Below are 27,074 nucleotides of genomic sequence, written 5' to 3' on the forward strand. Positions count from 1 at the left end.
CTCTAAGTTTTGGATTTTTTTTCTAAGAAATCCCCTTGTGATCATAAATAATCTCAAAACATTTTTCTTTATCACTACAAAAAGCTGGCATTTGTCCTGATTCATTTACATAGTGCATCACGAAGTAGCAACGAACATATATAAGCCTCCTGTAGGATGGTCAGCTTACCTAGAGCTATGTGGTATTAGACTATCAAAGTCTAGGAAAATTTTATCTATGGAGCATTATAAAACTTAAGTAAGTTGTGATGCAATTGTAAATAAGTTTCGAGATGCGTTATCTTTACTGAAACAATTCTGCGTATCCACTGGCACTTAATATTCAGTTATTCACTTATCAAACACTTTCTTTTAAATTTCTATCCACAAAGATAATGAAAAACAATCTGCCTTCAGGTGGCAAACACAGCAGTGCACATTCACTCTCTCACCTGTGTCAATGCTACTGTTCTCTATCATATAGCATATACATGAGCTGTGTCAACTCCCCTGTCAACTCAATGCCAACTCTACTGTTCTCTATCATGATATAGTCTAGGGGGCACCTGGGACTTTTATCACCCGATGTTGCACATAATATCATGGTGATATATTGATAACATTATACTAATTTGACTAGATGAGGAGGAAGGAGCAGGTTCCCTCGATGTATTTGTAAGACATATGTATGCTAGAGGAGGGGGATAAACTCTGCTAACATTTCACTGGTCTTGGGTATGTCAAGCTGCCCTTCAAAAGTTAGAGCCAAGTTGCCACGCTTGCACTATCCATCAGAAGGAAAAAGGCAAGATGCTTTGAATGTCCTTGAATTTTTGAGAAAATGTAGCACATGCCGTTTGTTGCTCTGAGCCATTAACTGAGTAACCTATAAGGCTACCAGTGCTACAAAAGGCCTAGAGCGAGAAAAGGCTTTGCATCAGATCTAAACTGAAGGGTAAGGTTTTCTGCTGTTTAGGCCTTACGACTGAGCAGACCCAATCCTATTGGAAATGTCTAAGGCAAGAAGGGTACTATACTGAGCCTCCGGCGAATCCCAATATGGGAATCACAGTGTGGACCCCTAGGATATTGGAATAAAACAATGAGTGCCCGCATTCATTTACCACTATTTTCCGTTTGAAAAGCAGCTCCTGGGCTTGCTCCTAGGGCTTGGTAGAGATTCAATACCTAATGAAACTTTAAGTGACTATGCAACCCAAAATCTCCATCATGATCTAGATTTTATTTGATGATCAAAATCATAGAATTAAATGTGCATTTCAATAAATTGTAAAATATAAATGTTTCATACATACAAGATGAATCCAGAAAGCATAATTGCTTCAGCAGGTGGCTCATATTTCCACTGCAGCTGTTCCTAACGCTTTGCTGTAGCTTGTTCACTTCACACATAGAATTATCTTTACTGAAACAATTCAGCATATCCACTGGCACCTAATATTCAATGGTTAAAGACAAAGAGAGAATCTTAAAAGTAGCAAGAGAAAAGCAGTTAGTTACCTACAAGTGAGCTCTCATAAGACCGACAGTTGATTTCTAATAGAAACTTTGCAGGTCAGAAGGGATTGGCACAAAATATTCAGTGATGAAAAGCTCATCACAGAGACATCCATATAATTACTTAATGGAAGAGTGAAAACTGCAGCCCTGATTTGAAGATGGCTTTTCAAGCTGTGAAAGCATCTATGAACAAATAAATATATGGCTGTTGCACTATAGCCTAAAGGCAGTGGTGAAGGGAATCCTCTCAACCAGCAGATCTTAGGCAGTATATTTGGTTGTCCATATTAGGTGGAAGGATATATGGCCTGAAGTATGGAATTATATTGATTTATGGAGAGTGACTTAATGAGTTCACTAGCTGGTCAGTGCCTTGGGAAGAACAAAATTTGAAAACTGTTGACAAGGTTGTTGTTTTTTTTTTAAGATTTTTATTAAATATACCTAACATACAATATTATACTAGTTTCAGGTATACACCATAGTTATTCAACATTTTCATACCTAAAAAAGTGGTAAGTCCAGCAACTCTCTGACACTGTACTATGCTACCACAATATTATTAAGTACTCATATATTCCCTATGCTGTACATTTACATACATCCCCAAGACTTATTTGTTTTATACCTGGAACTTCGAACCTCTTATTCCCCTTCCCCTTCCCTCCCATCCTTTTTAGTTTTTCAATAACAGTTGGCATTCAATATTATTTTATATTAATTTCTGGTGTATAGCATAGTGGTTAGACATTTATATAATTTAAGCAATGACTCCCCTGACTAGTCTAGTCTCCCCGGCACTACACATAGTTACTACCATATTATTAATTATATTCCCTATGCTTTCTGTACTTCCTAATCCTTTCACCTTTTTCACCCTGCCAACAACCCCCCTCCTATCTAGTACCCATCTGACACCATACTTAGTTATTATCATACTATTGACTATATTTCTTATGCTATAAACTATATCCCCATGACTACTTTGTAAGAACAACTTTGTACTTCTTAATCTCTCCCCCTTTTTCACCCAGCCCCCCAACTCTCCTTCCATCTGACAACATTAAAATGTCCTCTGTACACATCTATGAGTTTGTTTCTGTTTTGTTTGTTTGTTCATTTTGTTCTTTAGAGTCCGCATACAAGTGAAATCACATTGCCTCTGTCTTTCTCTGTCTGACATACTCCACTCAGCACAATTCCCTCAAGACCATCCATGTCACCGCAGATGGCAAGAACCCATTCCCTTTCATGGTGGAGCAATATTCCATTGTATATATGTACCATCTGCTCTGTATTCATTCATCCATCGACAGACACCCAGGCTGCCTCCACATCTTGGCCATTGTAAACAATGCTGCAACGAACATATGGGTACACACACCCCTCAAAGTAGTGTTTTGGGTTTCTTTGGATAAATACCCAGAAATGGGATTACTGTGTCCTTCCTTGTCTCTTGCTATAGCCTTTGTTTTAAAGTCTATTTTGTCTGGTATAAGTAATGCTATTCCAGATTTTTATTTTTTCTTTCCATTTTTATGAAATGTCTTTTTCCATCCCTTTACTTTCAGTCTGTGTGTGTCTTTAGATCTGAAGTGACTCTCTTGCAGGCAGCATATGTAAGGGTATTAGTTTCTTATCCATTCAGCCACCCTATATTTTGATTGGAGCAGTTAATCCATTTACATTTAAAGTAATTGTTGATAGAAATATAGTTATTGACATTTTATTATTCATACTTTTTATCTTTTTTTTTTTCATGTTAAAGAAGCCCCTCTAAGATTCCTTGTAATATTGGTTTAGTGGCGATGAACTCATTTAGCTTTTTCTTGTCTGGGAAGCTCTTATCTGTCCTTCAATTCTAAATGATAGCTTTGCTGAGTAGAGTAATTTTGGTTGTAGGTCCTTTCTTTTCATCACTTTGAATATTTTGTGCCAATCCCTTCTGACCTGCAAAGTTTCTATTAGAAATCAACTGTCAGTCTCATGAGAGCTCACTTGTAGGTAACTAAGTGATTTTCTCTTGCTACTTTTAAGATTCTCTCTTTGTCTTTAACTGTTGGCATTTTAATTATGATGTGTCTTGGTGTGGGCCTGTTTGGGTTCATCTTGTTTGGGACTCTCTGCGCCTCCTGGGTTTGTATGTCTATTTGTATGTTTATTTCCTTCACCAGGCTAGGGAAGTTTTCTGTCATTATTTCTTCAAATAGGTATTCAATTCCTTGCTCTCTCTCTTCTCCTTCTGGTATCCCTATGATGTGAATGTTGGGATGCTTGATGTTGTCCCAAAGGCCTCTTAAACTTTATTTATGTATTTATTTATTTATTTATTTATTTATTTATCCTTTTTTCTTTTTGTTGGTCTAATTGGGTGTTTTCTGCTACCTTATCTTCTAAATCACTGATTCATCTTCTGTTTCATTTAATCTACTGTTGATTCCCTCTAATGTATTCTTCATTTCAGTTATTGTATTCTTTATTTATGACTGGTTCCTTTTCATGTTTTCTATCTCCATTTTTATGTTTCCTATCTCTTTGTTGACGTTCTCCCTGAGATCATTGAGCATCCTTATAACCAGTGTTTTGAACTCTGCATCTGGTAGATTGCTTGTCTCCATTTTTTTAGTTCTTTTTCTGGAACTTTATTCTGTTCTTTTAGGGCATGTTTCTTTGTCTCCCCATATTGGCTGCCTTCCTGTGTTTGTTTCTATTTATTAGATAGGGCTGCTATGCCTCCTGGTCTTAGTAGAATTGCCTTATGTAGTAGGTATCCTGTGGGGCCCAGTGGTACAGTCTCCCTGATCAGCAGTGCTGGGTGCCCTAGGTGTGGCCACTTGTGTTGATTATTTGTGCCCTCCTGTTGTAGTTGAACCTCGGTTGCTCTTTGCACATCCGTGGGAGTGATTTACCCTTGGGCTTATTAGTTCTGAGTATTGGCCATTACTACAGTGCAGGATCTGTCGCACAAGGACTGACCCTACAGAGCAGGATTCACTTTAACAGGGCTCTGGTGCTTGCTCAGTCTGCCTTTTTGGTGTGTCCTCCTTGGAGGCAGCTTGGTGATGCTCCAGCTTGGTCCAAAGCTGTCCTCTGGGTGTGCTGGTTCCCAGGGCCTCTTGGGAGGGGTCTTCCTTCAGGCCAAGTTCAGCCACAACCTGTACCCTGCCCAGGGTTATCTGGCATGAGCCACAAAACAATCCACAGATGGCTGCCACCCACACTGGGCTTGGAGGTATCTCAGGAGGCCCAGTCATGAACTGAAAGCAGCTGTGACTAGTGCTGGGCTTAGGGATGCTCAGTAAAATGTACAGGATATGCTGAGGGCAGATGCTGCTTGTTTGGGTTTTGTGGGCCTTTGTGAGATTTTTTAGGAAAGTCCACAGAATGAGTCAAGGCAGGCTGTTTGTACAGAAAAGCCACTGGAAGTGGCCTGGTTGTGGCTGAAAGTTGGGTGGGGTGGGGTCTCTGGCAATTATCAGGGTCAGGTGAACATATGGTGTTAGCTAGGTTGATGGAAATATGGCAGCAACCTGCGTCTGTACCCCAGGAAAGGAGAGAGCTCAACAAAGACACAATGGCTTTCACCAACTCCTCCGTCCAGGAGAAAGATGCCCCTCCAGCCCTTGCCCTGAGGCTAGACTACTCAGTTTCTCTTTGTCCCTGGCGCCTTTCAAGCTGCTGCCCAAGAGCTGGAGCTCAGTACAAGTGAGTCTGTTTGCGAGTAAGTCCATGCATGGGCCCCTTAAGAGGAGCGCCTCAGACTGCAGCTGCAGTTGTCTCACTCAGCCACAATTTTAACAGCCAGAAGTTATGGGGACTTCTCTTTCTGGAACTGGAACCCTGGGCTGGGGAGCCTGGTATGGGTCTGGTTCCCCTCACTCCTTTAGAGGAGACTTCCAGAGCCATGATATCCTTCCCAATTTTTAATGGTTATATGCAGGTGTGAGACCACCCCTTTCCCATCTCTGTCTCTCTTACCAGTCTCAAGGTAGCTTCTTCTGTTTGTCCTTAGTTGTAGGGGCTTCAGTTCAGCTAGACTTCAGGAGATTCTTAATGATGGTTGTAGTTGTAATTTTGATGTGGTCATGAGAGGAGGTAAGCACAATGTTTACCTACTCCACCATCTTGACCGGAAATCTCAACCAGTGTTTTTGAGGGGCGGCTGGATAGCTCAGTTGGTTAGAGCATGAGCTCTGAGCGATAGGGTTGCTGGTTCAGTTCCCACATGGGCCAATGGGCTGTGCCCTCCACAACTAGGTTGAAGACAATGAGCTGCTGCTGAGCTTCTGGAGGGACGGCTGCATGGCTCAGTTGGTTAGGGCGTGAGCTCTCAACAACAAGGTTGCCAGTTCAGTTCCCGCATGGGATGGTGGGTTGCACTCCCTGCAACTAAAGATTGAAAATGGCGATTGGACTTGGAGCTGAGCTGCGCCCTCCACAACTAGATTGAAGGACAATGACTTGGAGTTGAGGGCCCTGGGGAAACACACTGTTCCCCAATATTCCCCAATTAAAAAACAAAACAAGTGTTTCTGAGGGGAGAGATATATAGCTGAACATCTCAGAATGGGGATAGAGGGGGAAGATATTTTTGTCCCATGTAAATGCCCACCAAAGGACAGGTACCTCTCAATAACCAGGTAGATCACATGACCTGTCCTGTGAATGGCAGTCAACTTTACTTGGTGCTTACTCAATTGACTCATGTAGAAAATTACCATGGCAGCAGGGATATAAGCTATACACTAGCATAAAAATGAAGATTTTCCTTTCCGAGGTTGACATGGCTATTGCTACTGCTGAGTGTCTAACCTGCCCAAAGCAGAGACCAATACTTCACCCCCAAATAGTGTCATTTACCTTATGCATCATGAAGGGAGCAGCAATATGTACTCAGAGGAATTAGCATATATTTTGAATATGGATATGACTTCCTTTCCCACAATGCTTCTGCGAGCACCTCCATTCATGGACATATGTGTACCATGTTATTGCTCATGCTATCAGCTCCAACTAAGGAACTCAGTTCATAATGAAGGAAGTGAAGCAGTGCACTGGTATCTATGGTATTGCCATGTGTCTAGCACTCAGACAGATAGGCTAATTGAGTGGTAGGATAGCTTTTTAAAAGTCCCGTTACAGCACCAGCTGGGAGACAATAACCTATATAATTGGCGGTGCTGTTCTACAGGATATGGCATATGCCTTATACAATATATGATTCCATATCCCTCATGGAGACAATGCACAAGTCTGGAAACCAAGGTATGGAGGTGGGAATGTGTCATCTCAATAATATACCTAATACTCCATTTATGGATTTTTGGCTTCCTATCGCACAATCTTGGGCTCAGTGCGTTTGGAGATCTGAGTGTCCAAGGAAAGAATGTTCCCATGAGGAAAATAGTCTTTGTTCAATTAAATTCACAATCTAAGAATAACTCCTGCTCATTTTAGTCTCCTTATGCCACTGAACCAATTACAGGCAGAGCAGAGGATTCTTATTCTAGAGGAAGAGTTTGATCCCAAAGACCCAGGGGAAAAGGGGAGGCTGTTGCATTGTGGGGGCAAGGAGGACTATATCTGAAACCCAGAGGAGTTACTGAAGTGGCTTCAGTAGTTCTACAACCAGTGACAATGTTCAGTGGCAACGGAGGCAAGACAGGAACAATAAGGGCTTTTGTTGTGTGAGGATGAAAGTCTGTTTAGTCTACCAGTGAAAAACAACCCTAATAAACTGCGGTGCTAGCATGATAAAGGGATCATGGAAAAGAGGGTAGAAGAAAGAAGCTATGTATACCATTCTATGCCTCACGACCAGCTACTGGAAAAAGCAGCAGAACTGTATTTCATGTTAATAAATTCTCCCTCCCCCCACTAACTTATATAAAATGTACTTGTTAAGGCTAACATTGCATTTAGGTTCCTGCTGAAAGTATGACTAAATAATCATCACCACTTGATGATACGTAAACCACTTGCATTTACCCACCTGCCCCCCCCCCTTTTGTTGGGGATGTGAATTTCTTCCACCAAGTGAAAAACAAAAATGAATACTGGGTTGTGAAAGTAGGGGACTATGCTGGTTATTCTTTGAGTCTCTCTCTAGAAACATTATTCACTCCTTCCTGACTTGCTGTGCTCCAGGAAGCTGATCACTATGAACTGCTTCATGACAACTCCCCTGCCGTATGACCTCCTTTTCGGTCCTTCCAATTGGAGGCACTGACAGGAGCTCAGAGGGCAGGAAAAGAGAACTGTTGTGTATTGGTTCTCCTGCTCTCCTCTAGTTGTCATAGTTCTGGTGGAACTCCCTTCTAATTCTCCTGCCAGGTGGCCCGCTTCCATGCTCCAAAACCTCTCAGGGCTCCAATGTCACGTTCCTTTCTCCTTTGCCGTCCCCCTAGGTATGGGCTCATTGCTTCTCACCAGTCACAAGGGGCGTCACCCACCTTTATTGTTCTCATTCCTGCTTACACTCTGTAAATGTCCCTTGGCATCAACTCTTTTCAGTTAAATCCTTTTGTGTTGCCATCTGTATTTTGCTGAGACTGACAAAAGCTTTTTGAAAAAATTATAGATGTTTACCAAAGAACACAGGAAAAAAAAAAGACTAAATCTCCAGTAGAAAGTCAACAAACTTTTAAAACTCAACATGTCCAAAACAAAGCTTATTTCCCCCATCCTACCCACTGAACCAGCTTCTCTCACAATCTTCCCTATCTCAATTAACTGATATTGCATCCTTCTAGTTTCTCAAGCCCCATACCTGGAATTACGCTGGACCCTGTCATTCCCTCAAACTCCTCAACCAACCCATTAGCAAATCCTGACTGCTGTACCTTTAAAACACTCACATATCCAGAATGTGGGGGAACACTTTTCCCCCATGCCATTTCTATTATTCTGGTCAAGCCATCATTGCATTTCACCTGAAATAGTGCAATGACCCCAGCTGGTCCGTGTTGCCATCCTTGCTGCCCTGTCTATGAGTCACAACCCAGCAGGCAGAATGATCATATTACAACATGAGCCCCACCATGTGATTCCTATATCAAAACTTTCCAAAGTCTTCCTGTTGGACTGATAATAAAGGCAAATCCTTTCCAGTGGCCTTCAAGGCCCAATTACTCCACACCTCTTGACCCTCCAAACTCATCTGCTCCTTTCCCGCTGCTCAGTCCACTCCAGCCACCCCAGCCTCCTTGCCTTCCCCTGAACATAACAATCATTTCCCTACCTAAGAAAGAACAAATAAGACTCTATGCAGATGCTAAAATGAGTGGAATATATCTTTATTTATGACATGGAGGGAAGTTTATGCTATATTGTTAATTTTTAAAAAGCAAGGTGCTGATGATGCTATTTATATATAATATATAAGCTACAATATATTGGCTTTCCTTCTCCACCTTTCAAAACACTCAAGTTCCCTCCTGTTGAAAGGGATGTGTGCATGGACTCAAGGAATCCCTCTTAGCAGGATTTACAGGGCTCACTGGTGGGGACTGAATCCCTTTCATGAAGAGAGTGTGTATGTGTGCAGAGAGCCCATGCCAGGGTATCAGGCAGCGCTGGGCTTGAATCCTGGCTCTCTCCCTTATGAGAGTGAGTACGTTACTCAATGAACCTCAGTTAATCATCCAAAATGCCTCCCAAAGTTCTTGTAGGAATTGAATGGTTAATGTATGGCAAGTTTTTGGCACAATCCCCCTCACAGATTTGATGCTCAATAAAAATTTGCTCCTGTCCCTGGCTCCTCCCCTCCTGGTCCAGCCAGGAAATCCTCTTCTCTGTTACCTTCTCTCCTCCTTCCCCAGGTTCTTCAGTCCTTGGTTGACTTTTACTTCTGAGTGGAGGAAAGGCCAGAGCTGTGCCAGCCTGATGGTTAAGTCACCTGACAATGCTGAATCAGGGGTTCACATTCTAGGAACCCAGGTTCGCATTGGGCAAGATAAGAGAAATGGATTCCTCTGGACCTGAGTCAAAAATATCTGAAGACCTCAACACTTTTGGGGAATTCGGAGGCAAGAAGTGAAAAAGGATGTGGCAGAGGGAAACAACAAACTTCACCCTTGGCCCCTTTTGGTCTGCTCCCCCTTTCAAGTGGTAAAAATAAGGAAGTTGGGGAGCCGGAAAGAAGGGAAAAGCGGAAGAATAGCACCCTGGAGGAGAGGTGCTAAGTGGAGATCATCCCCCACTGCCACCTACATAACGCTTTGTCTGTGCTCCATCCCCCTTCTGACTTACTGTCCATGGCCAGGGGCTAGGAAATCTCAGGGTACAGAATGTTGGGCCCCTCCACACAGAGACAGGAAGAATTCAGTCACTTGTGCGGAATCTGTCAACCTCATGGCCCTCCATTCAAAATTTTTTGACCCTGATACTTGCACTGCCTAAGAAACCAGGAATCACGTTGTGGGGACAGAGTCCCAGAGAGCAGTTTCCAGGCTCTCGGCCTCACGTGGGGAGGTGCTGGCTCGGGTAGTAAATGGCCATCAGCTGTGAATAGCTGGCCATCAGCTGTTACCGGTTAGCCATTAGCCACTGATATAACTGCCGTGGCTAAGCTAGCAAGCACGGATTGCAGCTAGCAAGTGAGGTTGGTTGGCAGAGACAAGTGGACGGCGGGTTGTGGATCATGTGGCTCCTGCCTCCTGTGTCTCCAACCCAGCCGCCAGTGAGACTATAGTGGTGTGACTCCCCTACCTATGGCTCCGTGGGTGTTCCTTTTTGATCTCACCATGTCCTGTGTTCTTATGTGGGGAGCAGGACAGAGACCCCGCATGGCACCCTGCATGACAATGTCTCTAACTCCAGCTCAGCCTCAGCCTGAATCCAACCCCCAGTCCCAATTTCAGTCCCAACCTTAGCTCTAAATTCATCACTAAATTCAAGTTGAATCCCAAATACAACTCCAGCCTGGCCCCACCCTGAACCTCAGCCTCAAACTCAGTCCCAGACCCAATATGAGCCCTTTTCACAATTTTAGCCTGAGACCCAATCTCACGTTCAACTTCAAACACCATACCTAATCGTACACCCATCTTAATTCTAGCTTCAGTCCCAACCCCATCTCAACCTTGGATCCAATTCCAAGCCTGATCCCTGTTTTAACCTCACCTGCAAACCCAGCCCTGTCCCCATTCTAGTGCCAACACCAGACTCAGTCTCCACCTGGCCTCACTTCCTACCTCAGAACCAGCTCTAGACCTACCTCCAACACTCATTCCAGGCTCCTCCCAAAGGGGCCCTAACACCTGCCCAGGCCAGCCCCTCTCTGCCTCCATCTCAGCTCCAACAGCCTCAGAGATCACTTTGGCCCAAGATGTCAATGAAGTATGAAGATGTCAAGTGCTTGGAGAGTGAAAATGAACAGAGGTTTAGGAAAGATAAGAAGACAAGCAGAATACCCCAGAGACAGGCCTATCACTAAAAGTTTTGGGGGACTGAACTAGTTCAGTCCCACTCCCCTCTTGGCTCCCCGTCCTCAAGGAGCCTGGGGGCAGACGTGAGGATACCTACAGCATACAGTGCACACCCCACTCACCTCCTGACTGCTGGATCTGACTACCCTGCATGGGCTCGGGGTGCACACACTCCACTGGGCTGCATCTCTGAGGTCCTGGTTTTGCTCTTTCCTGTGACTTTGGCTGTTGATATTGAAAGTCAAACTTTTGGAATTCGAAAAATCTTTTGTCTCCTCCGCAGCCTGGCTCTTGCAAATCTAGAATCACCTGGCTTTCAGAATGTTGCTTCTGTCATGAGTTCTGAAAATCCATTCAGAGATCCAGCTGAATCTTGTGTCTTGGTTTATGTGCATATCTGCTCCTAACTAAGGGCAGACAGTGTGAAGAGCAGTCACTGCACCTGAGTGGTAGGCAGGAATTGGTTACACCAAGGTTTGATGCTGGGAACCTCATCTACTGTAAATATTATTGCATGCTTTTCATGTAGTATCTTTCTGCACTCTGATATTTTCTAACTGCATAAAGTGTATTTTTAATTTTAAAAACAAGCAAATAAATGACATTGAAAATATCTAACTAAAAATTTTCATCAACTTGCACATACTCTCCCAGTTTAGAATGAGTGAGTCAAGGTCACACTGTAATTGTCCCTCCCATAGCAAAGACAAAATCAAACAATTCTGGCCTGGTTGGGTGTGGCAGTGTCACAGGCACCACAAAAGGGAGACTGTCCCAGCTCTGAAAAATCAGAATGCTTGGAGTGGGTTGGGTTAGATAAGAGTGTGCCATTAGTGACAGGTTCTGAATATTAAGAATATCAATATCCAGAAAAAGGGCCACGGACCGGGAGGAAGCACAACTAATCTGGCACATCAGGAAGCCTGCAAATTGAACCAAAAAAAATGTTATTTAATGATTTTTATTTTTTTAATTTTTATTGGATAACAGTGTGTTTTATCCAGGACCCATCAGCTCCACGTCAAGTCACCATCCTTCAATCTAGTTGTGGTTTTCAATCTAGTTGGGTGGGGCAAGGTGCAGCCCCCCATCCCACGCAGGAATTGAACCGGCAACCCTGTTGTGAAGAGCTCGCACTCTAACCAACTGAGCCATCCGGCCACCCACTAGCAGCTCAACAGCATCTCACTGTCTTCAATCTAGTTGTGGAGGGTGCAGCTCACTGGCCCATGTGGGAATTGAACCGGCAACCCTGTTGTTAAGAGCTTGTGCTCTAACCAAATGAGCCATCCGGCCACCCCCAAAAGTGTTATTTAAAAGCTACATTTTCACAAATTAAAACCACCATCAGTACCCTGAATTTTCTTCTGTCTGGCAAGAATACATTTTTAAAAAAGACTATTCCTTAATTTTAGGAAACTTCCCATGCTGGCTCTCTAATTATGCAAAGAAACCCTCTGGTATTCAAAGTTATACCAGACCCTCTTCTGAAAAAGGACTTTGGTTCAAAGGAGATAAAACTGTTCTAAGTTGCTTCTGGAAACCAAGAATCTTAGGTAAGGAGGGGATGAGATGGAGAAAGGGATGGTGTGATACTTGTTTGTTTGGACTAGTTTGAACCCCTATTACAGTCCTATATTAGAAGGACTCTTTGGTTATAAACTACAGAAAAATCTCTGGATTTAGGTAATGGAAAAAGACCATTACTTATACAAGAGTGTCTCACACAACCTGTTATGGGTTGAATTGTATCTCTCTAAAAAGATATGTTGAAGTCCTAACCCACCCCCACTATCTGTGACCGTGACCTTTGGAAATAGGGTGTTTGCGGGTATAATTAGTTGAGGTCATATTAGAGTGGGCCTTTACTCCAACATGACTTCTGTCCACATAAGGAGAGAGGAGACACACACACACAGGGGAGAAAACCACGTGACCATGGAGGCAGACTGGAGTCAAGGATGGCCTGCCAATCACTAGTAACTAGAAAGATACAAGGAAGGGTTCTCCCCTACATGTTTCAGCCTCTTAATTTCAGACTTCTTGACTTCAGATTTCTAGCTTCCAGAACTGTGACATAATACATTTCTGTTGTCTTTGTGGAACTTTGTTAAGGCAGCGCTAGGGAACCAAAAGGTGACTCAAAGGCGGGGAAGTGGCTGAAGCCCTGAGATAGACTGGAAAGGGAGCTGGAACTCGGAGGGCCTCTTTCCTCACTTCGCCATCAGCTTTATTCTCCTTTCTCACTGCAGACCATCATTCTCTGCTCTTTGGCCAACACTCTCCAAGGTCATTTGCAGTTCTTTCCTGTACAGGTCTAGGACAGCAACCAGTTCAGGGTGGCCGCTTCCTCTGTTCACATAATTCAGACCAAGGGCTGAATTATGATTGATTTAAACCTATTAGGGAAAGTCCACTCTCTTTTGTCAGTATTGGTTTAGGGGTAGACTTGTGACTCAGTTTTGGTCAATGACATTTGAGGATCTGGAAACCTGCTGGGGCGTCTGTGAAAGATTTTCTTTCCTGATAAAAAAGGAAGATGTGTCAAGGAGGAACCCTGCTTGAGATTCCTGCCGTGGATGATTCCTTATTGAAGACATGATGTTTGGGGCAATGGTAGCTGTCTCATGACTATGAAGGGAAAGCCAAGAGTATGGAGTCTATTAAACTGCTGTAGCAGTGTGACTGTATTATGTATGACCCCTTGGGAGAAGGCAGAGAGTGGGTGTTTCGTGGACCCAATGCTGACTTAATGCTGTGTACTGAGTACAGTGCTCTGCACACCCTGCTTCTCATCTGGAATGAAAATACACACTTCTCTTAGAGTTAACCTACTTGTAGTTTGGGGGGGAAAGGACAGGAATCGAACAGAATCTGAAGAAAAGTGTATGAATCACTGGCTAGAAAGGAAGACAAATACATCTAGTCATGCCTCCCTCCAGAATTGTTAGGATTTGAAATGTCAGAGTGAGTCATAGCTGGTCATATTTTATAAGTGAAAAAGCAATCCCATCATATATTACTCATGCACTTCATGATTACTTCATGGGGGTGGATGGGAACAGTCTATTGCCATTTGATAGAATGGTTTCAGAATGAGAAAAGAAAACATTAATCAAGATAAGCAGTACACAATCCTCCTGAAACCATCAGTTTTCCACCAGTTGATTTGTACTGCCTGAGAATAAGGGGCAAGACACTAACCCTTCTATATACACACGCATAGCCACTACCGCCTATAATTGGCCAATTCAGAAGTTAACACATTAACTCTCCAGTTTCATATCTTGACCATGGTGAACTGCAACTAGGAATGGAGTAATTCTGTCCTAGAAGATCATAAGGAACAGAATGCTTATATAAACTAGACAGCCTTAAACATCTGTAAGAAATTGTATAGATGGCAGTTGCAAAAAACCTTAAAAAACATTGTCCCCTTCTGTCAGCAAAACTGTTGAGCTATTCTCTGCTGAAGCCCTCATCAGGTTCTGTTAATCCAGCAGATGGACATTAGTAAATGGGAAGTAACCTTGTTTGCATTACAGTCCCCTGTCATCTGACCACTCATGTTAATCCTAAGACTTTTACCAGTTCACTGACTGCAAATCAAAGCTAATCTGATGGCTATAGGTCTTTACTTCTCAACATAAGGGACTGGAACGACTAACCCCCTCTTGCCTTTGCTGTCCTCATTCCACCACTGCTCTTCAGGCTTTTCCTGAATTCTCAGAGTGGCTCCTTTCTTAAAGGCAAAATCTATATCACACTAATTAAAGTCAAAGAAGGGATGGATCACACGTTCTCTGGCTCTTTCTGCCTGAGAATCACCCCCACTTCCCTGCCTGGCCCTGGAAACTAGTTCTATCAACATTGTAATGTCCAAATAGTGCATTTTGTAGAATTCCAATAAAGTAGGCAATTAATGAAACGTTTGATCTTCTGTTTGGAATCTGAGGGAACTCAACCCGGCTCCTCCGCTCCTCCGAAGGGAAGGTGCCCACCGTGGCCATTTCCACACTGCTGTTCTGAGACACTGTTGCCATGGGCAGCCTCACCAGCCCCAGCACCCACTGGGCAGTGGACCAGCTCAGGTCTCAGGCTCACTATTGTGCCTGAAACGATGGCAACTGCTGTGGAAATCTCTCTAGTTCTTCCAGCAGTTGCATTTTTTCTTATTCATGTTTTCAAACTCTCTTCTATTTATTGGATAAAATTATTTTGTATTTTCCAAAAACTTCCAACATCTAAACTCCACACAGGTCTATTCTGCTGTTTGTTATTTCTGCTGATTCTCATTCCTGAGGTCCTATTTTCTTTTTGTTTTGTGATTTTATTTTTTTTTAACACTATAAGGTCTTAGTTTTTTGGAACTTTGTCTCCCCAGATTCTTTCAGGTCTGGTCTGGTGGTATATTCTTCCAGAGATGATTTGTATTTGCTTCTGCTAGGTGCCTGAGGTCCTTCCAGGCTGAGACTACTTTAAATAAATCACTCGGCTGGACGTTTCTTGGACTTCAAATGACGTGTATTTGTGCCCTGATCCTGCTTAACGGCAGGCAGATGGTTATGAATTTTTATGGGAATCTCCTTTTCTTCTCTGGAAGACCAGCTTCCTTCTCATCCTTTTGTGGTACTTTGTAAGGCTGTTGTTATGGTCTGACTCCTCACCTCGTGGGCCCAAGCCTTCGTTGCTTGCGGCCCACATGGGCATTTCGTTTGAAATTCCGTATTACTGTATTCAGCTCTTCAGGTGGCTATCTGCTTTAGCCTTTGCTTACATCCCTGGATTCATGCTTCAGCTGTAAGAATCTTTTTTTCTAGCTAAACTACTAATTTAAAAGGAATTTCTTTCTTTTTATCCAGCACTTTTAGGTGTTTTGTAGTAGGAGTTTAGCTTTCCTATTGCTAGAAAATGAACTTAAAGCTACTGTTTTATATTTATATATCTTGTATCCAGCCATCTTGCCAAATTTTCTTATTGATTCTGATAATTTTTTATACTAGAGCCTCTTGTGTTTTCTAGGTATTCAATCTTATCAATATGTACTTCCTTTCTGGTACTTGCTAGAACCTCTGGACATTGTTGGGTAATAATGGTGATAATGGGTATTCCTTTTTAATGAAATAGGTATAATGATTTTTCTTTTTAGGATATTTGCCTTTTTTGAGAAACACCCTTTATTAAATTTTAGAAATTTCCTTATATTTCCAAATATTGTGTTTTAAGGTTTTTTTTGGTTTTTTTTTTTTTAGAAAAATGGCTGCTGAAGAGCCTCAAATGTCTCCTCAGATTTTACTAGTGTGATGTTACATCCGGTTTTTAGCCCTGCCATGCCTGTTCATGCTTTAGTCATTTACCACTTGAGTGGGCTGAAGCTGAGGATATGAGAGAGAGAGCTCTGAAGATGTGGTTTTCAGGATGAATTTACATAAGGGGCCTTGTGCTCCTGGGTAAGAAGACAGCAGCTTATTCTGAAGGTAGTGGGGAGCCTTTGTGGATAGATCAGATTTGAATTTTGGAGGAAAAAAAAATCACTCTGCTACAGTGAAGAGAATGGATTGCTGGGGGCAGCTGGAGGCAAGGAGACCAGTTAGGATGTGAGTGTGGACATCTAGACTGGGGGAGAAGAGAAATGTATTTATTTATTGCTGCTATATTGATGCCCACTTCATGCCATTCATTATGTCAGGTCTTTTATACAGAGTATAGGTGTTTCTTCCTGTTGCTTGTGTGTATGTGTGGTGGAGGAGGGAGAAGTTTGTGGTAAAAATCAGAGGGAACAAATCTCATTAATAGTAACAAGGAAAAAGTCCACAGCAGAGTCTGGAGGAATGGACTCCTCCAGAGTAATCTTTGGTTTTCCAACCTCTCCAAGTCCCTTCAGGCACCAATGGGGAATCCATAGATGGCTTAGCACTTTTGGTTTCCTATTCAACACTGATTCTTTTTTTCTCCTTCCTTACTGACCCGAAATGGTATTTAGGAACCCACTCTACTCCATATAGTCATGTGCTTTAGGTGAATCTGGCTCTAGCACAGGCCCAGAGGTAGGACCTGATGACAGTAAGTCGGTCATGGTGGTGCCATCCCCCTTGTCAGTGGCTGGCTTAATCATGGACAAGGGATGTAAACTTGGCCATGGATGAAGAGCTATCTGCTGGGGACTGTAGGCAAAGATTTCCTGACTGCCACGGGGGATACACTGAAAGCGATGTGCTCATTTTCTTCTGAACATTGTTATACTTGAATGTCATATGTGAAACTGCTACAGCCATGTTGCAACCTTAAGAACAGGCCTGGACAACTCTGCCTTACACGTTAGATCTGCAGAATGTCCAATTTACATTCCTACAGCTTCAGGACACCTGTTATCTGACTGCCTGTCTCCTCCCACCTTGGCTTCTGATCCTGGTTGACACTACTCAGCTGGGAAGTAGATTCTGGCCCCCCAGGGCCACTGTAACCCCATGGCAGATCTAGGCGTTGTCAACGGAGTCCCCTAAGAGGCTGAGTCCTTTCAATCAGATGTGAGGTCCCAGGCTGGGATTGGGAAGGCTGACAGAGGGCCCAGAAAATTCAGAGGTAGCTAAGTTTGGGTACCATGTTTCCCCAAAAATAAGACCTAGCCAGACAATCAGCTCTAATGTGTCTTTTGGAGCAAAAATTAATATAATACCCAGTCTTATTTTACTATTAAGACTGGGTATAATATAATATAATACCAGGACTTATATTAATTTTTGCTCCAAAAGACGCATTAGAGCTGATTGTCTGGCTAGGTCTTACTTTCAGGGAAACAGGATACTACAGGGAGGAAATGATAGACATCACCTCTTGTCCCTCTGGTGTGACTGTCCCCTCTCAAATCAAGACATGAGGAGCACAGGGAACTGGAGTAAAGATGGGACTGAAGTAGAGATGAAGGGGTGACTACCTGGGGCTAGAAAACGGGAGGCAGTGAAATGGAAGGGAAATTCCATTTGTACAGTGCCTACCACGTGCCTAGAGTTGAACTGTTCCTTTCCAAGCCTTATTTAGCAGAAGTCTCACCAACAATCTAGATGCCTAGAAAATATTGGAGTTAAGAATCACGAACTTTGCTTTTAACAATTCCCCATGTTTGCTTTTGCAGGATGCATGCACATGGCTGTCTCGATTCAAATTCCATTCCTATCCTGACAACCGGTTTTTAGTGGATGTTTGGACTGCCTTGCACCTGAAATTCTTCCTCCGTTTGAGAAATTTATTATTATTATCATTATCATCATCATCATTATTATTACTATTATTCTACTTTATTGAGGTATGGTTGACATGTCCCACCTTATTTTTTTTGGTGGGAGGCAGAACCTATCTACCTGTAGACACTGAAAAGACCAAGTGTTTACTTTCTTGGTGTCCCTTCCAGCCACAATGAGAGCACATGACGAAGGTTCAGGGTCAATATTGACCCTGGACTTGGATTTAGAGCTAGTGGTGAATAAAGTAGAGAACACTTCCGAGCAGCAACAGTTTCTAGGCATTGTGGACGCAGAGAGCCAGCAGCGACATCTAGTGTCCAATGGTGACAGCAGCAGCCTTGGCGACCCATTTAGCCCTGTGGCAGTCTGTGTTCTGCCAAACTGAGTTCTTTAGCCTTCTTGATAATTCTGAGATCTACCCAGTATATCCTGTAATCAATCATTTCGCTCCTTAAATAACTTGGAGCGAGTGCCTATGATTTACAGCTAAGAACTTTGACATAGATGTTGGCCGAAGTCCCAGAATCAGAAAATGCCAGATAAGACACATTTGGAGATTTAGACACACAGACCAGGCTCAAACATATTAGCTGGGTGCTTCCTCCACCATCCTGATGCCCCTCCTGAAGACTGGGTAGTCCAGAGGCTCCAGACCTTTAGCACTTAAGGGGGCTAGGGAGGTGGGGGATGGTGACGGAGGGAAGGCATGGGGACTGGATTGGAAGATGCACTGGAAATGGACTTGGTAGAGGGGATGAGAGAAGTAATGTGGGGTAGGACTCCCACCCCATCCCAACCCATTCCAGGTCTTGTCTGAAACCTAGCTCAGCCTCAGCTCTGTCTTCATCAGTGCCAACTTCTACCTGACCATGGCCTCCCCCAGCCCTAGACTCAGCAGACTCCTTCCCCAGTCCCAGTCCCAACACAAAGTTCAGGAGACTCATGTCAGTTCTCCATTCCTGTGTAGATGTGTTCTCTGCACATAATGAGCCCCACTTGCCTGAGTGAGTGCACTTACCCTCCTGCTTCACTCCCCACTCCCAGTGCAGAGCACCTCAACAGATGTGCTCCCCTGGCCCTGAACCACAAACCCTGACCTTGTGATCTCCTCCTTTCCCGGGTCAAGTTCTTCTTCCACTTTTCTAGACCCTGGGTCTGGGCTTTGAGGTGTATGCTGACTTCCCATGGCCTGGTCTCTCGGTGAGCTAGGGAAGGAAAGGATTCTGGTGGGTGAGCGGTGAGAGGCAGCTCTATTAGGCACTTAGAAGCCCAAGATCAGCTGGGCCAAACACCACAAAGTCTCATATTTTTGTGTACCTCAAAGAGAGCCAGGTTTCTTGTGGGTAATACCATCTGTCCTTGCCTGTCCCCTTCCCTCCCATCCACCTTCTATAGAGGGAGCCCCCAGTGGGTGTACCCAAGGAATGGCTAGGCTCAGTTCAAGGCTTCCCCAAGGTTGCAGACCCTTGAGGCCCCCAAAACCTCTCACAGGGGCTCCCATGAGAAAACTCCAGAGCAGTTTCAGAGTCCACAAATACAGACACACTCCCAGATCCTGTAGTCCCCAAAGCAAATTACGTACAGACCTTGACCCTCTCTTTTGATCTCCCTAAAGACTCGACCTGGCTCAGTATCTACTTCTGGGACTTTCTCCATGTGGGCAAGCATTATCAGTTTGGTCCATCAACAACCCCTTCGTGTGATGGTACCACATCCTGTTGAGTCCCTTGTTCAGTGTTTCTCTCATTCAGTCATTCGTCATTCACATTTGGCACCTTTGGGTGTCAAAGATCCAGAAACCAAGAATGCAAGGTTCCACCTCCAGGGCAATATAGGGGAAAGATAAAAATGAATGATATCACCGCAGTCTGAGAAGTGCTCTCACGAGGGTTAATTAGGCAAAGGGGGAGGTATCTAATGCAGATTAGGAGTTGTTCAGAGGCCTTCCGAGAGGAAAACCTGCTGCACCATCAGTGGAGAAGACTTGGGGAGAAAAACATAAATAATGTATCTAGTCATATAAAACATTATTTTCCTATGAAAATATGCACCAGACTATGAAGGAGGATGCAAAATTCCACATGAATTTTCAATGTAAAACAAGATATTTCCGAGAAACTTCCCACACATGAACGGTCTATAACCCCAGACTCTCCTGACGCCTTAACTGTGGTATAAGTCCTCTTTCCTCTGTGTTCAGCTTCCAGTATTAGTGAATATTCGTGAAAGCTATGTCCAAGTGAATCAGTCTTTGGGAAAACATCTACATTCCTTAACCTGACCTTTAAGACCTTTCATGATGGGACCTTCTGCCCCTACATTGTTCTTCTCTACCCTCACTGTTCTCCATACAGCAGCTATTTACAGCGCTCCAAACAATAAACAATGTGCCAAGCTGGTTTATCCCTTTGTGATTTTTCCACAGTCTGTTCCCTTTGCCTGGAATGCCCTTGCCCACACATCCATCTGGCAAACTCCTACTCATCCTTCAAGACCCAGCTCAAAGAGCTCCTCTTCTGTGAAGCCTTCCCAGCAAGCCCTAGCAGAATGAGTCAGTTCCTCCCATGCACTACTCTATGGTGCGCGTCCCTCTCCTTGTGCTGAGATTTTTTTATTTCACTTTTTCTCTACTAATGATTTTGGGAGCTTGGAGGGGAGAGACTGTATCATTTATAATTTTATCCCTAGCCCTAAGCATAGCATCTGGCATAGTAGGTGTCTATGTTTTGTTTGAAGGAGTGAATGAACAAAACTTAATTTGATTCCTTTCTTCTCTTTTGTTTTTAGAGTCAAGATAGAGAGACCAGGATTTTCTTATGAACTCTGGAAAATGCTAAGAAAATCACTCACCACATAAAAAAAAAAAAATCCCATTTAACCTTTTTGTGGCTATTCACATCTTACAACCCGTGTAGTTCTACTGAGAGCTCAGCAGACCAATGTGGATCTTTGACCTTGAGACATTAGTAGATGTAGACAAGTAGTGAAAGCACAGTGATGCTGAAAGGTCTAGTCAGATTTCTCCAAGTCACAACAATAGCAGCAATAGGGGCTGACACACATCATGTTCCAGGCACTGTTTTATGTTCCTTACTCATACATGTATACACAGCAACTCATTTAATCCTTATTAAAAACCCTATCAGGTAGCTACTATTATTATCCCCATTTTAGAGATGAGGAAACTGAGCCACAGAGGGATTGAAAAATTTGCTCACAATAATACAGCTAATAAGTGGCAGAGATGAGATTCAAACCCAGGAAGTCTAGCTTGGGAATCCATTCTCCCAATTTCAACTTTATATAAACTCCATGAGCAGAAGACATATAGTGATGGCAATTTTGGCTAAGAATATAGGGAACTTGAGGTAGAAGAGAAATGTTCTCTTTCACAACCAATCACCCCAGTCCCAGGCTCTGGACACCCTCTGGGTTCGCAAGTATCCTTTAAAGGTGCTCAGCATAACTATACAACTCCCAGACCTAGAGGGCCCCTGTCTCCTCTTTGGTTTGCATTTCTACTTCACCACAGAGAGGGAGTAATTTGTTTCAGTTGGCTTTATTCAACTTGGGACAGAGTCCTCGCCACCCATCTCAGGAGTGGGCTCAGTGCCCTTGTCGGTGGCTGAGGATCTGCTAGCTCCACCTCCCAGGTGCCTTTTACAACAGCAACCCAGGCTAGAGAAACCAGTGAGACCACTTTCCTACGATATACGTGGCAGGATCTTAAACCTTCGTGGATTCCTGTGCCCTACCCAGGACATTTCAAGCAGAGGGCATGACATATGCAAGAATTCAGGAGTGAGAAAAAGACAGGTATGTCCATGGAGCAGGTAAGACTATGGCTGGTGGAAGGGTATATGAAAGAGGAGGGAAATGGAATAGAAATGTATCCTGGGTCTACTTTTAGTTGTGAAAGGCTTTACACCCAAAGTTCAAAGTCAGATAATTAAGTTCGCGAACTTATTCTAGAAAAACTGCTACATACCTCATTGCTGAATATCACTACAGTCACCTTTGAAGTACTCCCCTTGGGAAGCTACGCACCGATGCCAGCGCCTAGTCCACCCTTCAAAGCAATTTTGGAACTCTTTTTCTGGAATGGCCATTAGAGCCGTCGTCACATTACCATTGATGTTTTGAATGTCATCAAAATGTCTTCCTTTTAATATTTCCCTTGTCTTCAGGTAAAGAAAGAAGTCATTTGGGGTCAGATCAGGTGAGTAGGGAAGGTGTTCCAATAGTTATTTGTTTACTGGTTAAAAACTCCCTCACAGACAGTGCTGTGTAAGATGGTGCATTGTCGTAATGTGAGAGCCATGAATTATTGGCAAAAAGTTTGTCACGTAGCCTTTTTAGCACTTCCAAATAGTAAACTTGGTAAACTGTTTGTTCAGTTGGTACAAATTCATAATGAACAATTCCTCTGATATCAAAAAAGGTTAGCAACATCATTGCAACAAGTTCACAAACTTAATTGTCAGACCTCATAAATTGAGTTTTTCTCCCCCTCCTATTGTCTGTAGAGAGTCATCAAGGTCAGGCTGTGTTTGTTAGGTTTACAGTTTCACTACTTAAGCTGTTGTTTTCTTTACTTGCAGATACTTCTCAACAATTGGGAAGTACTGCCATCATGTGGCTTTTGGGTGATACATGCTCCAAACTGTAAATAGCTGAATTTTCTGATATTGTTTCATAATTAAAGAACACATCTCTTGATTCAAATAGCTGAAGTAAAACAATGGTAACCTTAATCCTAATGTAAAAAGGATAATTTTTATGAAGTTTTTCAAGAAATCAGTACCTGGGTTCAATTCTTGGATTTCTTACTTTGTTTTTAAAATTCTAATCGCTCAATCTTTAGCGATTCCAATCACAAGGATCCTTTCTTTTCCCAGTAAACCCTATCTTAGAATTATAAACTCTTTGGCTCTGAAAAGGCTCTGCCATTTGCAGGCCAATTTGGAATCAAACTGTCTCCAGGCCATCATGTCCTTTCACTGTGGCAAATTCTGTTTCAGTCGTAGGTCTGTTCTGCTTGTATGGTCCCACAGTTGGACAGACCCAAATTCAAATATTTTCACCATTTTTTAGCTGGGTGATTTTGGGCAAGTCACCTAACCTCTGGAAGCTTCAGTTACTTCATCTGTAAAATGAGGATGGCACCATCATCACAGGGTTATTGTGAGGATGAAGAGAGGACATGTGTAAAAATCTCCTGGCACATCACAGCCCCTCATACATAATAAGGGAGTCCTCTTCCTTCACCTGAATCTTTGAGGGCATATTCTTGTAGAGCGTGCAATAAGCACTCAGTGGAGGTCTGTAATTTGATAGCCAAGATTTACCTGGTCTTCCAGCTACGTTTCCTGAGAACAAAACTACTCATTGCCTCAGGCGTTGGGGGACCCCCCCCTCCCCGTTTCAGTGCGTTGCCTACCAACCTTGAGCTTGCTGGGGATTGCAATCCACGCGTCTTCTCCGTGTGCAGCAGGCGGCAGATGCGTGGCCATGGGCAGGGTGGCATTCTTTCCTTGCTTTTTCGGGGGCTGGTGTGTGTGTGTGTGTGTGTGTGTGTGTGTGTGTAATTTAATTTCCGTGAGGGGGGGAGGGGAGAGAGAGAGAGAGAGAGAGAGAGAGAGAGAGAGAGAGAGAGAGAGATTTAATCCCCGTGGGACTCAGCTTCTGGCCTCACCCTGGGCTCCGCGGATTGGCTGTCTCAACTCGCCTCCGCCCTGTGTACCACCGCGTCCCAGGTGGCTCAGGCCCCCAGCAGTGATCTGTTTACCGAGAGAGCCCAGCCAAGTTGGGCTCCCTCTCTGCACACACTCCCCTCTGTGGACCGGCCCGCACAGGAAACGGGGAGAAATCAGGCAGAGCCATTCCTCGCCCTTTCCCTCCCCTCATCGCCCGGAGAGATCGGGTAAGGGGTAAGGAGTGTGGCGGGAAGGGCAGTCCCAAGCCAGGATGTCACCCAGTCCCGGTACCTCACTCGTACCCAGGAATTCTATGCCCAGGCCCAGCTCCTGCTCCCTCCACCCCCGCCCTTTTGTGCTCAGGGTGACGAGCCCTCCCTGGGCAAGCAGCCCCCAGAGGCTGGGTGTCAGGGATGCCAGGTCCCTAGAAGAGGCACAGACATGGAGATTTCATTCACAGGTGTTCCCTCCTCCCCCAGACAGCGATGATGACCCCCAAGCTGGCCGGACCTCCAGACGGGGGCTGGGGCTGGGTGGTGGCGGCCGCAGCCTTCGTGGTGAATGGGCTCTCCTACGGGTTGTTGCGTTCCCTGGGCCTTGCCCTCCCTGACCTCGCGGAGCACTTTGACCGAACTGCTCAGGACACTGCGTGGGTCAGCGCCCTGGCCCTAGCCGTGCAGCAGGCAGCCAGTGAGGGGGGACCCCGAGGTGGGAGGCAGGAATGGGGTGGAGGAGTCGTTGAGTGTAGTGGTGGGGGACCCACCTGATTACCAGATAACCTGAGAAAGGGCGACGGGTGGAACGAAATTCTAGAAGAGAGGGTCATGAGGTTAAGGGGAGGAGCTGTTAGGCTAGGGGAAGAGTTTTAGGTCTAGGCAAACAGCCAATGAGAAGTGTTGAATCGAGTTTTGGGGCTCAGGGGCGTGTCTTCCGTTTACTCTGCCTCCTTCTAGGCCCAGTGGGCAGCGCACTGAGCACCCGCTGGGGAGCACGCCCGGTGGTGATGGTTGGGGGCATCCTTACCTCACTCGGCTTCATCTTCTCGGCTTTTGCCGGCAGTCTGCTACACCTCTACCTTGGCCTGGGCGTCCTTGCTGGTGAGGGGAGAGGATACCCGGGTCATTACGGGGTAATGGTGAAAATAGGAGCTGGTTGGGGGCTGGAGGCCAACCGGACAGCGGCCCCCTCCAAGGAGCAGGGCTGGGATTATTGGGGCAGGCATCCCTGGTCCTCACCCCATCTTACCCATTCACAGGCTCCGGCTGGGCCCTGGTGTTTGCCCCTGCCGTCGGGACCCTCTCCCGTTACTTCTCCCGCCGTCGAGTCTTGGCTGTGGGGCTGGCCCTCACGGGCAGCGGGGCCTCCTCGCTGCTCCTGGCCCCCGCCTTGCAGCTCCTCCTGCATACTGTCGGCTGGCGGGGGGCCCTGCTCCTCCTTGGTGCCATTACCCTCCACCTCATTCCCTGTGGAGCCCTTCTGCGACCCCTAGCGCTTCCTGGCGACCCTCCAGCACCACCCCACGGACCCCTAGCTGCCCTCGGCCTAGATCTCTTCACTCGCCGCTCCTTCTTAGTTTTTGCTCTGGGCACAGCCATGGTGGGGGGTGGGTACTTCGTCCCCTATGTGCACTTGGCCCCTCACGCTTTAGACCAAGGCCTAGGGGGGTATGGAGCAGCGCTGGTGGTGGCGGTGGCGGCGGTGGCAGATGCAGGCGCCCGGCTGGTCTGCGGGTGGCTGGCGGACCAGGGCTGGGTGCCCCTCACACGGCTGCTGGCGGTGTTTGGGGCTCTGACAGGACTGGGGCTGCTGGCCGTGGGGCTGGTGCCGGTAGTGGGAAACAAGGAGGGCTGGGAGGGCTCTCTGCTGGCCACAGCTGGGGCCTACGGGCTGAGCGCCGGCGGTTACGCCCCACTGGTTTTCGGTGTGCTTCCGGGGCTAGTGGGCATCGAAGGTGTTGTACAGGCCACGGGGCTGGTGATGATGCTGATGAGCCTTGGGGGGCTTCTGGGCCCTCCCCTGTCAGGTAAGGACCTGAGCCACCATTTCACCTCGCCAACATCCTCTGCCCCTGGGATCTGAGGCCTCTAAATTCCTTTCCCCTTCCTCTCAGGCTTCCTAAGAGATGAGACAGGAGACTTCACTACCTCCTTCCTCGTGTGTGGCTCTTTGGTCCTCTCTGGCAGCTTCATCTACATGGGGCTGCCTGGGGCGATGCCCTCGTGCCATCCAGCCTCAAGTCCAGCCACCGCTCCCCCTGAGAGGGGGGAGCTGCTCCCCATTCCTCAAGTTGCCCTGCTCTCCCCAGGAAACCCTCACTCCACTCTAGACACCGCTTGTTGACCATTTTCTTTTGGTTTGAGCCCATCCCCCAATAAAGAATTTCTGGTTTTCCTGCAAGCTCCAATTGTGAACCAATCTAGGATGCTGAAAACATTCTACTTTAGATATTCAAAGAAGCTGAGTGAAAGAAACACTAAGCCCTGGGGGAGGGGAAGGGTATCTATCTGTTCAGCCAGTCCATTTCTCTGTACCCAAGTTGTTGCCAATATAACAGGGAATCTTTGAGAAGTTGTCTGCCTGTCAGCTTCAATTTGTTTTGGGAGGGAGGGGGCCTCATGGGTGCTACCTACTCCATCCTCATTTCACTTACTCAAAATTGTTTCCTGAATCTCAATGTCCTTCTACTGGCCTGAGATAAGTACAAGAATCCTAGACCCAGACTTCAGCTCTCTCAGCTTTAGCTCCCTCTCCCAAACTACTCCCCTACATGCACATGCACGTGTACACACACACACACACACACACACACACACACACTGTGTCCCCACCATTCTCTTAATTTCTTTTCTAAGACACAGGAGATAGTGGGAAAGAGGGAGGTCAGTGGGAAAGTGGGAGGAACTGTAATCCACAGAGCAGAGGCCAGGGTTAAAATCTATGGGTCACCAGAGCTCTGGGACACCTCCCCTCCACCCCTCAAGTCGTGACCCCATTCACCAACCCAAGCATATGGGCTCTTTCTGGGATTTTGATTATTATCCAGTTTTCTTATTCAGTTTTATCTCAAAGGAGCATCCCTCTTTCCCAAACATCTGTCTTCAGAGAAGAAACTTAGTAGGCAACACCAGAGATCACTTGTAAAACATAGTCATAAGTCTCTTGGCCTTTGATTTCCACAGCTGATTCACAGCTCAATGGAGCAGGCTGAA

General features: G+C 45.1%; 1 protein-coding gene and 1 long non-coding RNA gene across 9 annotated transcripts; one reads left to right on the top strand and one right to left on the bottom strand.

Annotated features, from left to right (window-relative positions):
- Nucleotides 1-1,328: 1,328 nt before the first annotated feature.
- On the bottom strand, nucleotides 1,329-25,192 carry LOC117013810 (uncharacterized). The gene is made up of 4 exons (XR_004421377.1): nucleotides 25,111-25,192; nucleotides 24,889-24,959; nucleotides 23,614-23,718; nucleotides 1,329-1,434 (listed from the first exon to the last, which is right to left on the bottom strand). It is a non-coding gene; the product is annotated as an uncharacterized LOC117013810 (long non-coding RNA).
- SLC16A11 (solute carrier family 16 member 11) lies at nucleotides 21,809-26,992 on the top strand. Of its 8 annotated transcripts, none has more exons than XM_033091280.1 (5): nucleotides 21,812-21,985; nucleotides 24,326-24,555; nucleotides 24,819-24,962; nucleotides 25,121-25,888; nucleotides 25,976-26,992. In XM_033091280.1, the coding sequence occupies exons 2-5, from the start codon at nucleotides 24,351-24,353 to the stop codon at nucleotides 26,203-26,205; spliced, it is 1,347 nt and encodes a 448-aa protein (XP_032947171.1). In that variant the 5' UTR covers nucleotides 21,812-21,985; nucleotides 24,326-24,350; the 3' UTR covers nucleotides 26,206-26,992. The 8 variants fall into 8 exon arrangements, with proteins under 8 accessions (XP_032947177.1, XP_032947171.1, XP_032947174.1 ...); XM_033091283.1 differs by having other exon boundaries at nucleotides 24,345-24,555; XM_033091281.1 differs by lacking the exon at nucleotides 21,812-21,985 and adding an exon at nucleotides 23,839-24,099.
- Nucleotides 26,993-27,074: the final 82 nt, after the last annotated feature.

Source organism: Rhinolophus ferrumequinum, chromosome 21 (genome assembly GCF_004115265.2).
Source record: "Rhinolophus ferrumequinum isolate MPI-CBG mRhiFer1 chromosome 21, mRhiFer1_v1.p, whole genome shotgun sequence".
Taxonomy (NCBI): Eukaryota; Metazoa; Chordata; class Mammalia; order Chiroptera; family Rhinolophidae; genus Rhinolophus; species Rhinolophus ferrumequinum.